At 44.5% G+C, this 15,831-nt stretch overlaps 1 protein-coding gene across 2 annotated transcripts; it reads left to right on the top strand.

Annotated features, from left to right (window-relative positions):
* The first annotated feature begins 5,200 nt into the window (after positions 1-5,200).
* LOC123160793 (polyadenylation and cleavage factor homolog 4) lies at positions 5,201-13,395 on the top strand. Of its 2 annotated transcripts, XM_044578626.1 has the most exons (7): positions 5,203-5,644; positions 6,632-6,997; positions 7,167-7,280; positions 9,400-10,017; positions 11,004-11,942; positions 12,045-12,576; positions 13,133-13,395. In XM_044578626.1, exons 1-6 carry the CDS (start codon positions 5,399-5,401, stop codon positions 12,561-12,563), a joined length of 2,802 nt encoding a protein of 933 aa, XP_044434561.1. In that variant the 5' UTR covers positions 5,203-5,398; the 3' UTR covers positions 12,564-12,576; positions 13,133-13,395. The 2 variants fall into 2 exon arrangements, with proteins under 2 accessions (XP_044434562.1, XP_044434561.1); XM_044578627.1 differs by lacking the exon at positions 9,400-10,017 and having other exon boundaries at positions 5,201-5,644.
* Positions 13,396-15,831: the final 2,436 nt, after the last annotated feature.

Below are 15,831 nucleotides of genomic sequence, written 5' to 3'. Positions count from 1 at the left end.
ACCGCTTCCCCAACGAACGCAAGTCCAAGCTTCTCCCTCGCGCCGATGGACCTTTCAAGGTTCTCGCACGCTACAACGACAACGCCTACAAGATCGACCTACCACGAGGCAAGTACAATCTGAGCGACATCTTCAACGCCAAGGACCTCGCACCTTACCATGGAGATGCACCTTTTGATCCGAGGTCGGATCTCTCCCAAGGGGGGGGGGAGATGATGCGGAGCATCCCTCGCTCATCCCCATGGACGTGCCTACATCTCCCTCAAGACCATTTGGACCCATGACACGAGCCCGAGCTAAGGCTATTGAAGATAAGGTGAATTCGCTCCTCTCTGAACTTCCTCTTCCTACTCACGAGACATGGCTACTGCCTCATTCAGAAACTCTCTGTGTGATCAGGTGCTTGGAGGCGAGCCACGGAACAGCCACATACAAGAGCCAAGACGGCGAGGACCCCAAGCATGAGGGACAAGAAGAAGAGCTGTCGTGGAAGCTTCAGGTGTCGGACGACCGACCAAGTCCGGACGTCCGACGAGTCCCAGGACACGGACGACCGAGCTCTCCGGACGTCCGGTACCTGGCCACCCGAACCAAATCTACGGAAGTCCGAGACGCCCCGGACGACCGGGCGACAAGCACCCGAGCCAAAACTACGGACGACCGACAGCCTACGGACGTCCGGTCCATCCAGAAGCTCCGGACGACCGACCCTCTCCGGACGTCCGACGCACCCAAGACAGAGCCAAATCTATGGACGTCCGAGCCCTGCCGGATGTCCGGACCGTCCCGAGCCTCCGGACGTCCGACGTCTTCCGGACGTCCGACACCTGAGTGACCGCGGCCGCGGGCTGGAGCCCTTGTACCCGTTCACTTTGACTTCTATTTGCACTAAGACTATAAATAGGCCTCTCCCACCTCCTATCTAGGGTTAGCATAGGTTTAGCTCATATTTTGTGTGAGAGCCTTGCTCATCCACTTGGTTACTTCTCCTCGAAGCTCGGGACCTCTTCGGAGAATATCCCCCAAGCGGATTCAAGACCCCTTTCTAGGGAAGACCATCAAGACCTCCGTACGGAGAAGAACTGTTCCTTTGTATCCTTATCTTTGTTGATTGTGAATCATATGTTACTCTTTGTTGTCGGTGATCTAGCATTCGTGTGATTGATTACTTGTCGGTTGAGTGTTTCTCTCGTTCTCCCCGTGTTTTTCCCTCTAGTTCTTCCGCATGTTCTTCGTGATTCCCCGTAGGATCCACTCCAAACGTGAAAGATCGCGCACATAGGGTTCCACCTTACATCAATAGATGCACGGGTAAAACTCAAATAAGAAGATCCAATCTGAAAGTTCAACTAAAGAACTTCGATTTGCAAAAAGAATCAATTGAATCAGAGCTACGAAACTCAAACTACGATCAAAAGAAGTTTGAATTCAAATCTGCTTGAAACCAAATTTTAATTTGTCAAAATCCTGTTCAAATTGATTAACTAGAAATAGGGGCTCGAGACAAAGATTTTGGCGTTGGTTTAACTGGATTTGGACGAACGGTTAAAAAGTTGCGGGGGTTTGAAGATCAGGGGCTGATCTGTGATAAAAATAATCGCGGATGGGTCCCTGTTGAAAAAAATAAAATAAAAAGAAAAAATATCGGACGAACGCCCACTAAAACAGAGATAAATGAAAAAATTCATTCGTTAAAACGAACTAATGAATGAACGTTCGCAGATTAGATCTAAACCGAGAAAACCGATCTAATAAAAAAAACGAACTAGGGTTTTCAAAACCGAACGGTTTATACCTAAAACCAGAAAAAACGGCGATGACGAAGTCAACGGCGGCGACGGGTGGCGGCTCCAGCGGTGGCGCGACACAGCAAGGCGGCGGGGCGTCGGTGCGGGCGGCGGGGTGGGGCGCAAGCGGCGGCGACAGGCGACGGCGCTGGCGGCGGCGGGGCGATGTGGGGGCGAGGGGGCGGCGGCGCGGGCGCGGCCCGGCTCGGCTGGGCCTTCGGCCCAGTCGGGCGGCGAAGAGTTTTTTTTACAAATTCTGCCGAAACAAAAAAAATCCTAATTAAATATAATTTTTTTTCTGAAAATGCCAAAAACAATTTCACCGTCTAAATAGAATATTTAGAACATAGTGAACATTTTTCTAGCCTAAGAATGCAATTTTGAAAATGCATATTTTTCTAATTCAAATAAAATAGCAATTAAAATCCAAATAAAATATTTATTTGATTTTAACATTTTCCTCCAATATTTCTTTTATTTTGGAGAAGTCATTTTATCTCCTCTCTTTTATTTTAATATTGGAAATATTCGGAGAGAAAAACATTAGAACCAAAATGCTCCTCTTTTCAAATTTGAGAAAATTCAAATATGAAAATAAATGAAATCCCCAACTCTCTCTCTGTGGGCCCTTGAGTTGCTTAGAATTTTTAGGATCAAAACCAAAATGCAAATAAAATATGATATGCATATGATGACCTATGTATAACATTCCAAATTGAAAATTTGGGATGTTACAGAAAGGGGGGCCGGCCCCCTCCCAATTCAGATTGGGCTTGGGGGGGCACCTTGGCCTCCTCCTCCTCTCTTCCACCATGGCCCATTAAGGCCCATTAACTCCCCAGGGGGGTCCGGTAACCTCCCGGTACTCCGGAAAAATGCCCGAACCACTCGGAACCTTTCCGGTGTCCAAACATAGCCTTCCAATATATCAATCTTTATGTCTCGACCATTTCGAGACTCCTCGTCGTGTCCGTGATCACATCCGGGACTCCAAACAACCTTCAGTACATCAAAACACATAAACTCATAATACCGATCGTCATCGAACATTAAGCCTGTGGACCCTACGGGTTTAAGAACTATGTAGACATGACTGAGACTCACTTCCGGTCAATAACCAATAGTGAAACCTGGATGCTCATGTTGGTTCCTACATATTCTACGAAGATCTTTATCGGTTAAACCGCATAGCAACATACGTTGTTCCCTTTGTCATCGGTATGTTACTTGCCCGAGATTCAATCGTCGGTATCTTAATACCTAGTTCAATCTCGTTACCGGCAAGTCTCTTTACTCATTCCGTAATGCATCATTCCGCAACTAACTCATTAGTCACATTGCTTGCAAGGCTTATAGTGATGTGCATCACCGAGAGGGCCCAGAGATACCTCTCCGAAACACGGAGTGACAAATCCTAATCTCGATCTATACCAACCCAACAAACATCATCGGAGACACCTGCAGAGCATCTTTATAATCAACCAGCTACGTTGTGACGTTTGATAGCACACTAAGTGTTCCTCCGGTATTCGGGAGTTGCATAATCTCATAGTCATAGGAACATGTATAAGTTATGAAGAAATCAATAGCAACAAACTAAACGATCATAGTGCTAAGCTAACGGATGGGTCAAGTCAATCACATCATTCTCTAATGATGTGATCCCGTTCATCAAATGACAACTCATGTCAATGACTAGGAAACTTTAACCATCTTTGATCAATGAGCTAGTCAAGTAGAGGCATACTAGTGACACTCTGTTTGTCTATGTATTCACACATGTACTAAGTTTACGGTTAATACAATTCTAGCATGAATAATAAATATTTATCATGATATAGGGAAATATAAATAACAACTTTATTATTGCCTTTAGGGCATATTTCCTTCATCCATGCTAGTCTCCTGTTGCTGCGAGTTACAGAGAGAGAGAGGGAGAGGTCTTGAGGAGACAGAATGAAGAAGAAAAGGAGAGATGGACATAGCAAGCAACAGGGGAGCGCGCGACGGAGGCGGTGGTCCGGCAAGCTGGCAACGCCCCGGTGCGAACGAGGCGACAGAGGGGCTCGATCGGGAGCTCTTCTCATGATCCAGATCGGGATCGAGAGAAGTGGTCGGGCGCTCGGGTGGCTAGAACGGCGTACGGGCGGTGCGCGGGCTTGGCGGGCCCCGGATGGGCTTCAGCGGGCTCCATGACTGAGAGGGAGACATGGGCGCGTGGGAGACGCCAAGTGGTGGCGAAGGAGTTGGGCGGTGCGGAATCCAGGAGGGCGGCGGCGGCTGCAGGTAGGTGGAATAGGGTTTCAAAAATGGAAGGGTTAGGCCTTCCATTTATAGCAGGTTTGGCTAGGGTTTGGGTTTTGGGGTGTTTTGGGGCCGTTCCATCTCGATCGGACGGCTTCAGACGAGGAGTAGTGATGGTGGGTTAGATGGGTTGTATAGAATGGCAGTGTGGGAGGCCTCGGACTAAGAATAGAGGTAATTGGGTGGCCCGACACAGGTTCTATTGAAAAAATGTCCAACAATTAAACCGGCTACAATGCCGCTATAGTTTAAGGTTTGGGGTATGAAACGACCTCCGAATGCGACTAAATTTGGCAGACGGTCTACCTATAAAATAACAAGACCGCACGCCAACTTTCAACTCATTTCGAGAATGTTTTATTCTCACTTAGGAAATAATTTTTAATGATGGCGCGACCGCGTGCAAGTGTGTGGTTGGTCTCAGAACGGTCAACGACAACAACGGGGAGAAACGACAACTATGAACGGATGCATGTTTTATGAAAACATGCATATGCAATGCCATGATGCCATGATGAAATGCAACAAGCAAACAATTAATGCGGCTAACACGAAAACATGGAAGGCATATGAAGCGTCGGTCTCGGGTCATTACAAAGGTTGTGGACGGGCTCCCCCTGCAAGTAGGCGACGACGGTGCTGAATGATGACTACTTCTCCGTCGCCATGGTCTCCATGGCCGCCATGGACGATGTCGTACGTAAGACGCGAGTGGAGTCGGCTGGGAGCACAACGACATCAATAAATTTTGGGAGGGCGATGGGATCGGGTGGGAGCACATTGGCGACAATAAATTTTAGAAGAGAGATAGGATCGAGGCTGAGGGGTTGAGGCAAGATTCGGAAGTGTGTGCATAAGTTGATGAAGTTTCCTCTTTCTCGAGTTGTGCCCTTGTGCGTACGTGGCAGATTTTCGCGCGGGGGTGGGGGGAGGATCGATCGGTTGAGCCATCATGATAAGGGGGGAGATTGGTAGATTGAGCCATCACGGCGTTTAATTCTTTTTTATTTAATACTGAAAATAGAGATCATCAATTCGCCAAAAAAATGATCACGCCCTTATTTCCAAAACTTTTGGTAGGGCTTGCTTGGGAGCAAACATTGCTCTTACTCGGGGATTAAATTACGGCAGGTCGAAGACGATCGGGAAAAGGATCACACGATCTTCCCGTGTTACAAATCCCAAATCAATCCCAACTCCTTCCGGCTTGGCTTGGCTTTGCTTCGCTTCCGCATGCCTCCTCCTCGTCGCCATCTTCCCAAACCCTAGCCCGCGCCGCCCTTTCCCCCGAAACCCTAGATCTCCCTATGGCCTCCGCCGCTGCGGCGGCCCCAGTCGTGGGCCAGGTCGTGGAGCGGTTCCGCGCGCGGCTGCGGGAGGAGGCGGGAGAGGAGCCGGGGGCGGCCGCGGTGGTGGGCGTCTACAAGGAGGCCCTCGCCGAGCTCACCTTCAACTGCAAGCCCATCATCACCGAGCTTACCATCATCGCGGGCCAGCACGCCGCGCTCGCCGCCAGGGGCATCGCCGACGCCATCTGCGCCCGCATCCTTGAGGTGGTTGCTCTCCCTTCCATGCTTTTCCCGAGGGCGGTCATGTTGTATTTTGAGAAAGAAAGGCTTGGGATTTGAGGGCTATGTTTGCATGAGGAGCTGCTTGCTGTGCTTATTCGGCCGATGCTTACTTGTAGATTTCCGCTGGTGCTAGGGTTTGCTCAAAGTTGAGAAGTTTCGTGAAACTACTGTTGAAGTTTGGGCTTGATGTCCTTTACACACCCTTTGTCCCTAGAATAGTGTGTTCACTGCATTTTCATGCGAAACATTTAGATGCGTTGGTGCTCATGTAGTGTGCAATCTCAGAGTTACTGTTTTTAGATACGTTGCTGGTTACAAATTCGACAGCTAGAATTTAGTAATCACAGTGACTTGGATTTAGGAGTTTTGAAACAAATAAATGCAATTTGAGTTGTATACACTGTGATCTAATTTGCTCTGTCTATTCTTAATACTGTATTATTATTTTTCTGATATAGGGTGCATAATTGGTAATGTGGTTGAAACCCACCTTGTGCATAGGCATTGTGGTTGCATATTTTGGTTGCCAGATACGGCAACTGCTATTTTGGCTAGGAACTTTTGAGAGGGTGAAACTGAATAAAATTAGCAGTGGAGACAGTTAGTTATGATGAAAGCTGGTTTTCTGGGATACTTTATTCTGTTCAGATGTCCTGTTGTCAACTTGTAAAATAGGATTGCAGCCTGAAGTGGAAGTGTTAGGGAATAGTATTTTAGAACTATGGGGATTACTGGATTGGATGTGAACCACTTAGATGTTACTTGGCAGATATGATTTTGTCTATTTATGTTTGGTGATAGAACAATGTTTCCTTTTTCTTTTCTGAAGAGGGCATTATGCATTTATAGATGGAAAAATATGAGAGTTAATCCTGGTAGAATTTTTATTTTACATGCTTGCTTCTATCAATTATCTCTACACCTAAGGTTTGTTTGCATGATAGGCATCATTCTGCAATGTTCTTGCAGGTGCCAGTCGAGCAGAAATTGCCATCTTTGTATCTGCTAGATAGTATCGTGAAGAACATAGGACGAGAATATGTAGAGGACTTTGCCACTCGATTGCAGAAGGTATTTTGTTTTGCATACAGGGAAGTTCATCCCAAACAGCATCCTGCAATGCGACACCTCTTCCGTACCTGGTCGCAAGTGTTCCCTTCTTCTGTCCTTCAAGGGATCGAGGATGAGCTTCAGTTTTCTCCTTCAGAGAATAAGTGTCCTGCCACAACGACTATTCCGCGACAGTCAGAGTCGTTATCTCCTAGGCCATCTCATGGCATCCATGTAAATCCAGAGTATCTAGAAGCGCAACACCAACTCAAGAACGGTACCAAGGTAGGAATATTGTTATATCCGTTAAATGGGACAGTTCAATAATGGCCAATAGTTGGGTGTATTTTTTGGAATTCAAGAATGGTCTTGTTATCCTCTGTGGCTGGCAACCTTTGAGGCCTGTTGCAGATCAAAATTAAAATTGTTGAAGTCAGTAACTTTTAATAATCAGGTGGATCAGCTAGCAACTCGAGGCAGGCAAATGCTTGACGTGGTGGAGGATCATATTAATGGGTTAACAACAAATAGTTTGCGGGGATTTCCTTCCACTTCTTCAAAGCTCCAGGTATTCAGTATTCCATCTGCCCTTTTGCTCCTTTTGTCATATCTTTTCCTTTGTGTCCTGCTCCTAGTCTAGCTTCCAAACCTAGGAGCCGTTCTCTGTGTATGAACTAGAGAAGTTGTACTCTTCTCATTTTGAGTAGTTGGTAGTGCTTCCATGCTTTCATCCGTAAATAATTGCACAAATTAAATCGTATTGTCAGTAGCGGAGTACTTGGTGGTAGCAACTTGCAAGTCGGACCTTTTGCATTTTTCACCCTTTTTAGGTATGCAACATATCACCTGCCTTGTCTACATAACCGAGTATGTTGGGGCTTCCAACTTACAATATTATAAATTTTGGTAGCATAACAGTGTAAACCGAGTCATCAAGGTCATAAGCAAAGCATTACAAGCAGTCAAGCACCCCACATACAGTCTCATCATTCCAAGTTCTTGCGTAGGAGAGCATATGATGTGGGGCAAAGCCATATTTGATGCTCAATCTTCACAACAAGGAGAGAAAACACAAATAGCTCAAGAAACACAAGAGGATAAACTAGATTGAACAAGTTTCATCACACATGTGCTTTCCAAACACCCAAACAAAGATACACATAGATCCACAAGCAACAAGTAGGAAGTAAAAGCTCTTCCAAAACATCTAAGATAGGTGGGGCCTTGAGAGACGTTCTTCTCCAAATCCTAGTGGGAAAGGAGGCCTTGGTGCTCCAATTGGTGAATCCTTCTCCCTTAGGATGCCTTGGGAGGCTAGGAGGAGATATGATGACCAAAGCTCTCTCAAGGTCTAGCTATATGCTTTGCTAACCCTAATGGGAGTCCAGGGTACAGTATATAGTGTAGGGGCAAAGGAGGGTGGTAGGAGAGGGGTACATGACCTCTTGGCTTGAGTTGCACGCAGGCAGGGGTTGGATGGCGGATAGTCTGTCCGCTGATGCAGGCGTTGCTCCAGCTGGTGCGGTCGGGCATGGAGCGATCTCTAGGAGCCGGACGTTCGGGCTGGAAGCTGGATTGTCCCGGGTCATGTCGGACGTCCGCGTTGGAGGCTGCAGTCGTTCGGCCGGCCGGCCGCTATAGCTTCGGCTGCATTTCTTCCTTGTCTCCTCGCTTCTCCTCCACTATGACTTGGCCTTCTCCCCTCGCTTCTTCATGGTCAATTCCTTGGTACCTGAGTATGCATAGAGTCCCAGTTGTAGGTAGTAACCATGTCTCATGGGAAGGCATAGGAAATTCGAAGAGGAGTGAATTCACCTCGGATTCCATGGGCCGGGCCCGTGCTCTAATCATTTTGGTCCAATTGGCATTTCGGGTGTTGGCGTAGGATCCATGGTGATGTCGATGGGCTAAAGGTATGATGTTACTTTCCTGATACCACTGGAAGTATTTGAGTTGGTGACGATTGCGGTGGGTGCTACATTTGATCTCTCACCTCCTAGTTCAATCTCCCTTGGTGATCTCTTCACAATAATGATAAGTACAAAAAACCTCCTAACAAACATGCACCAGAATGCAAATCATGATTTGGGTCACAACAAATATTGACGAGGGCCATTGCTGGCAGCTGGGAGGAGCTTGTCTGAGCGCAGTTGTGGCTCCAACTCCCAAGGGCTAGGAGCAGGCTAACCCTGATGACAGCATCTTGGTGTGCTGGTATATCTTTTTTTTTTTCATTTTTAGTAGTCTAGCAGAATACCTGCTTTAGGCTAGTTACGTACATACTGCTTACTGACCCGGCAGTAGTCTGATTGTGCTCCTTCATTGGTAGACACAAGGAGACTGTTTCTTTTATAGATTTTCCTAGGGGCTAATACATTTATTTGAGATGACAATCATGTGCTATTTCTATTTGTAAACTCTTCCTCTGTTCTAGGTCATCTGAAGTTCTGATAGCTCCTAGCCTATTACCATTTCTTGTTGCTGGGTTGATACAGCTCACTTTCAGTATTAGCTAGATGTCTTCCATCAAGAGAATGCAAGGTCCTTCAGATTTATTTAGATGAAATGGTATCCATATATTTCAGAATGCATTTGACCCTTTCAGTTTTATAACTTACAATGTAGCATGTCATTTCTACTTATAACGCAAGTGTTGCTTATAATCTTTCCTGGAATCATATGGACAGAGATCTATGATACCGTATACTGAAAATCCTGATCAACAAGAAACATTTCAATCACGTATTGGATTGATAAGAAGAGATATGTCCAGATCACCACCTCCTGATGTGCTCCCTAGGAATGCATCCCCAAAAAGACCACTAGAGATGCCGCGGCTGTCTCATTCTGTATTGGGGCATGATCCTAGAAGATTGCCTGATAGAAATGGTTGGTTTGAACGGCAACGTGCTTTTGAGGATAGTGCACAACGACCTTCGATGAGCACGCTTGATGAAGAATATAGGAAACAAAGTGCAAGAGAACTTATTGATGCCTACGGAAATTCTCAAGGCAATGATGCTGATGATAGGCTTCCCAAGATGCAACGGCTAGAATCAAATGGCATGGCAAGTAGATCCAGTGCACAAAAATGGCTCACTTCAGAGGAAGAGGAGTATACTTGGGAGGATATGCGTCCAACTTTGTCCCAAAATCGAAACAACATTCCGTCTTTACCTTCCTCTGAAACCTTGAGAGCTGGATTTCCTGGGCCAAACACTGGGCAGCTGGATTCTGATATAGGGATGCGCAGCTGGCGAAGCCAGGCTCCTCGACCAGCACTAAATCTCGAAGACAGGACTGGTGTACGCTTGTCTTACCTTTTTTTTATTACGATGAATAGTAACATTGACACAACACTTCTCATACTTTCTATCACTTCTCCTTTTTCGATGATTTTTCTTCTATTGATCTTTTAACCCCTGCTTTGATATATATTTTTTTCCACTTTATCATGATGACAATTTTATACAACCTAGATCAGCAATTTTTATTATAGTGTGTTTGTAAATTTGATTAATTATACAGTTATGTTTTGTGGAAGTATTCTTTGCAACAAATCATAGATTTCTGGCAGCTAATCTAATTATGTACAAAGATATTGTTGTTACACTTAATGACTGAAAAGGGTATCTGTCTCGTATGGCTTATATGTTTTCTTTCATGGTGATTCTTTTCCTTTTGATGGGCTACATATTTGTCCAAATGCATCTTCATTACCTGCATACGATGTTAGGGATCACTTGAACAAAACAGACTTTCCACTTCTTCAGCACTTCTTCATTTGGGTTTTGGAACTTGAATGCTATGGAAATGCATATATTCTGTCTGCCAACAAGTTTCTATAACACTCAGGAGTGCATACACCATGCGTAGTAGATTCCAAAGTAGTGTTCTGAAGTTTGAATTCTGAATAGTGCACTTCTTTTTTGATGGAATGCCTTGTGGCTATCTTTATTGCTTCTCAAATGGAGTTATGTCGTTTATCATCATGGGCATAGTACAACCAGTAGGGTCTTCATCCCAAACACTAGTTTCAAGAGAAAGGAAACGACTTTTAGCAATCTCATGGGCTACCTCATTTGATTCTCTTGGACAGTGTTCAGTTTTGACTTCAGAGAAACCAGTAGCAAGGATGGTGCAGTCCTGGAATATATATTACTCCATTGCCATAATGTTTAAATGCAACTTCTCAATATTTAATCCTTTATCAGTTCAACTTATAAGCTAATGTTGTATTGATGTGGACCCACTTTACTACCTGTTGACTTAGCGTTGGTCTTTTTTGCAGCATGTTGACATAGCCACTAGTAGGAGATATCCAGGCAATTTTGGTCTCCACAATGGAGCTATTTCAGAGTACCATAGTTCTGAGAATACCCTTGATCCTGGAAGAATTCTTGCTATGTCAGCTCCACCGTGGCAGCAGACTAATGGCCTGCCTTTGCGAATACAAGCACCTCAACCTTCATCAACACTGAATAGGTCGGCACTGCCCACTGATGTTGAAATGCCTGTCAAGATGTTGGCCACTGGTGGTCCATATGATGCTATGCATGTAGACTTACCCTTGACTAATAGGTCCTCGCCTGCTCCTGCTCCCATAGAATGGCCTCTTCATCATCATAGTCAACCACCACATAATACAAAAGATATTAGAGGTGCAACAGATAGTCTTGAAGTTAGGCCATTTATCAGGCATGGAGTCAATTCATCTGTATTTGTTCCTCGGCATCTATATGATGCATTGGATCGGAAAACTGTAAGTACCGGTAACTTAGCTCAACCACCATACCAGCACCCAGATTTGTTGTCATCGAGTCAACAAAATCAAGGTACAAATTTTGGAAATCAATCTCAGCCTCATGATGTGCCACAGTTTCATCCTCATTCCCATTCCCATCCTCCGGAGACATTTAGAAGCTTTGCCCCCAGCATGCCTATAGCTCCCCCCCAAAATCGATTCCAAGGACAAGGAGGTAGTGCAGCAGTACCACCAGTTACACCTCTACCGAACACCTTTTCTGTAACACCTACTGTGCAACCCTATGGTGTGTCTTCAGTGTCTAGTTTTGCTCTGCCACCATTACATCGTGGCCTACCTCCTGCTTCGTTGCAGATGGGTCCATCTTCATCACAAGTTGGTGGGCCTACAACATATTTCTCTGGAATTTTAAGTAACCTTATGAATCATGGTGTAATTACACTGGAGCCTTCTAGTCAACCTCAGGTACTTCTCATGCATGTGTGCATCTTATTACGTTACAGCTATCTAATATTATTTTGTTATGCAGTTAATTCAATGATTTTTATTGTATATGTATTCATTTAGGACTCTGTTGGAGTTGACTTCAATGTAGACCTCAAGGTGTGGAATGAGTCTGTCATTAATGCTCTGTATCAGGATCTCCACAGGCAATGCAAAACGTGTGGACTTCGTTTTAAATGCCAGGAAGAGCACCGTGCTCATATGGATTGGCATGTTACGAAAAACAGAAATTCCAAAAATCGCAAGCAATCTTCACGTAAATATTTTGTCACAGTGGGGGAATGGTTTAGAGCAGCAGAAACAGTAGGAAATGATGGTGTTCCTTCTTTCGAGCTCACGGAACCAATCCCTGACAGAAATGAAGAGAAAGAAATGGCTGTTCCTGCCGATGAAAACCAAACAACATGTGCTTTATGTCAAGAGCCATTTGAGGATTTCTACAGCGATGAAACTGAAGAGTGGATGTACAAAGGTGCAGTTTACATGAATGCACCTGATGGTAATATTGTTGGTCTCCAAAGGTCGCATTTGGGGCCTATTGTCCATTCCAAGTGTCGATCTGGCCCCAGTAATATTTCTTAGGTGGGCCTAGCTGGTGAGTATCTGTGCAATTTCATGCTGCGACCAAAAATGCAAAAAATGATTTGGAGAACATACCATATAACCCTGACCTTGAGACCATATTTTTTGCCTCCTATAAAAGGAACTGAGACCGTAATTTGTCCTGTATTCTAATACACATTCAGCTGTGGTTATATTTTTATTATACGTGACCTAGAGGAGCTAGACAATAACGCTGAATGTGATACTCCTTCATTATTTCACTCTTAGTTGATAGTTGATTTACATGCAATATACATGCTTTGTAGCAATATCAGTTCATCAAATACTGCTTCCGTGCATATACATGCTTCGTAGCAATATTGTTCATCAAATACTGCTTCCTTTTGGTTGGGGACATTCTGTTTGTTGTGTTTGAAGGATTGTGATTCTTAATATCTTTGAGTGTTTCTGTCACTTCCATGCTACCATTCATTGTTAGCCTGCTTCATAACCTAGATCTTAGGACGTTCTCATATAACTCATGGCATGATAAGATTCCATAGAAGACGTCGTTCAAAGAGGTAACTATGTTGATTTGTTGATTGCAGGAACCCTTGCCCCATTATTTCAGTTTCTTTGGTTGCGGCTAGACAAGACATGTAAAATTACTGGAGAAATCAGATTTTGGTATGCTTAGTTTCCCCCCTCTCCTGGCAACAGTTTGAATAGAATGTTAATGTGACAATAGTAGTGTAATACTGTAAAATACTTGTGTTTTAGTGATGGAGCATGAGTAACTTGCTCTGCAGTCGCCACAGTTGTCACCTGCTGCTTTTACATTAATATATGGAATCCTCTTAATCTAGGATGACATGCAAACCCTTCACGAACAGGCGAAACAAACATGCTCCTGCCCTTTTCTTGTCCCCTTCCTCTCTGCAATCTCATATGCAGGACAATGTCAGCCCATGAGTGCTGGTAACTTCCGACAAAACCCAGGACGAAAGAATAAAGGCATCCGTCAACAGCTCTCCTATACTACTTATAGATGAGCAAGATGTTGCTGTTATTTTCTTTGGTTTGTCTTTCTTTGCACGTCTCTGCATTGTAACAGTTTCGTGACACTAAATTCTTGGTGGCGCAGATCCCACCCTACTGGATTGTTTGCTGTTAAAAAAAAGAATCCGTTTGAGCGATATGTGGCTATGTCTTTTTGTAGGGAGCATTACTGCAGACAAAAAACTCGGCTCTTTTGCTATGGCGATCACTCACTCATTTGCAGACAAAAAACTCAGCTCCTCATTTAACCAATACAATAAACATCCCAAAAAGATATAGATATACTCCCTCCGTCCTAAAATAATAAGTGTCTATCAAAGTACAACTTTGTGCTAAAGTTGATACAAAGTTGAGACACTGTACTTTAATTGAGACACTGTACATAAAAAGAGTTGAGACACTGTATTAAAGTTCATACAAAGTTAAGACACTTATTTTGGGATGAAGGGAGTAGTGCTTTCTTTCTGTTTCATAATAAGTGTCTCAATCAAAGTAGAAAATTGTATTAAAGTTAGTATAAAGTTAAAACACTTATTTTGGTACGGAAGTGTTTATTCTCTCAGTCCCAAAATAAGTGTCAGTAACTTTATACGAACTTTGTTACTGACACTTATTTTGGGACGGAGGAAGTAGTACTCTAACAATTTAGAGCTGAGCAAACATCTTTAATTGATCCCCAAAACAAAAGAGTTATGTTTTTGTTGAAGCCGCACAACAGAATTCCCAAGCATAACAAAAAAGGTATTATGACATTTATAATAAGAAACTTAACCAATTTGAAAATTTAAAGTATATGTTTTTGTTGAAGCTGCACAATAGAATTCCCAAGCATAATATGACATTAAAAATAAGAAACATAACCAATTTGAAAATTTAAATTATATGTGTATAATATAGTATACATGAAGATATAAATAAAACAACCTAGCCAAGCACCGAGACAGCTCCGCAACCGGAGTCATAAGCGGGGAACAAGATCCCGGCTTTGTTGAGGACCCTCAAACATCCCTTATCTTCAAAGATGTTTTTTTATCAGGAAAGTATTGATGGTGCCGAGGTGGCTGTTATTATTGATCGCCTGGGGTAAGCCCTCCTCAAACACGGTTGTCGCCCTTCATCCTTCTACGCGAAAATGAACCATCACTGCTGCCGCACCGGCCGCGAGCACCTTCGCCCCTTCTAACACGGGCCGTCGCTCGAAGCGCTAGAAGAGCACCTCGGCTCCCAAGGGGCTTGAGCAAAGATGAATCCTGGGCCGACCATTGGCCAGGCCGCCGTCGCCGAGGACGCAGTACATGAACCACCTTCCACTGGCGCCTAAGTATTGCTTTCCCTGTAATCTTTTAAACCTTCCTCATGTCATTTTATTCTATGCGGTTTTACCTATGAACTTGCACGCCTCCCCCTTCCGTCGTGGCGCCGGCTACCGAGGTCTCGGGCACTCATGTCCCCGTCCCCGAGGCGGCTTCCAAATAGCCACAACCCTTCGAGGAACCTCCCGGCGCTCCTCAACTAGAGTCTTCAGTGGCGCATTCCGCAATTGTCTCTGAGGTCAAACCATGTTGCATCATCGGGCGAGGACTTCACTGGTCAACCCTATTTTTAATGACTAGGAATTCAACGCCATGCCCACTTCAGAGCTGCTCGCATGGGGCTTAAAGAGGCTGTCGACGTGCTAGCAGTGGGTTTGCAGGTAAATGCTAATTTTATGAATCTAGAGTTCTTGGTCAACCTAGTGGCCCTCAAGGTGTATGCGTATTTTAGGCTTGCATACACCAAAGACAAATTTGTATAAGGACTTTTACAAGGTTTAGCCTTATACCCTTTTGCATAGCCGAGGAGCTTTTGAGAAGAACGCTAGGTGCAGTAATCCCTGAGCCACTGGTCAGGTACCAATACCGGACCAGGGGATCGAAATATCTCGTGGTGCTTAATGGCATGTATTTGTATAAGCGCGAAGCCCGGTAACTCTCGAGCCTTAGTTTGGGCATTGGTGGCCGAATTAAGTATCAATTTTAATTAGCTAACAATACCTTTTCTTCCATGTAGACTTCTCGGCAAGAGAACAAAAAACTCTTTAAGGAGCTTGAGGTAGACATGGCTAGCCATTTCGACTCTCAAAAGGAAGTGGCGGACATCAAGAAATTCACTCGTGAGGCTCATGGTAAGTTTTGTTCCCGGACGATTATCGACTAGGCGCTTTGTTAGGTACTTAATCTCTATACTACTTATTAGCAGCGGAGACCAT

The sequence above is a fragment of the Triticum aestivum genome, chromosome 7B (genome assembly GCF_018294505.1).
Source record: "Triticum aestivum cultivar Chinese Spring chromosome 7B, IWGSC CS RefSeq v2.1, whole genome shotgun sequence".
NCBI lineage: Eukaryota > Viridiplantae > Streptophyta > Magnoliopsida > Poales > Poaceae > Triticum > Triticum aestivum.
This window is presented reverse-complemented; position numbering and strand designations above follow the sequence as displayed.

Bases quoted from the DNA above. Each gene is read 5' to 3' on its own strand.
- LOC123160793 (XM_044578626.1), top strand. From the start codon at position 5,399: ATGGCCTCCGCCGCTGCGGCGGCCCCAGTCGTGGGCCAGGTCGTGGAG. The intron at 6,998-7,166 runs GTAGGAATATTG...TTTAATAATCAG, and splicing joins AACTCAAGAACGGTACCAAG to GTGGATCAGCTAGCAACTCG. The intron at 11,943-12,044 runs GTACTTCTCATG...GTATTCATTTAG, and splicing joins AGCCTTCTAGTCAACCTCAG to GACTCTGTTGGAGTTGACTT.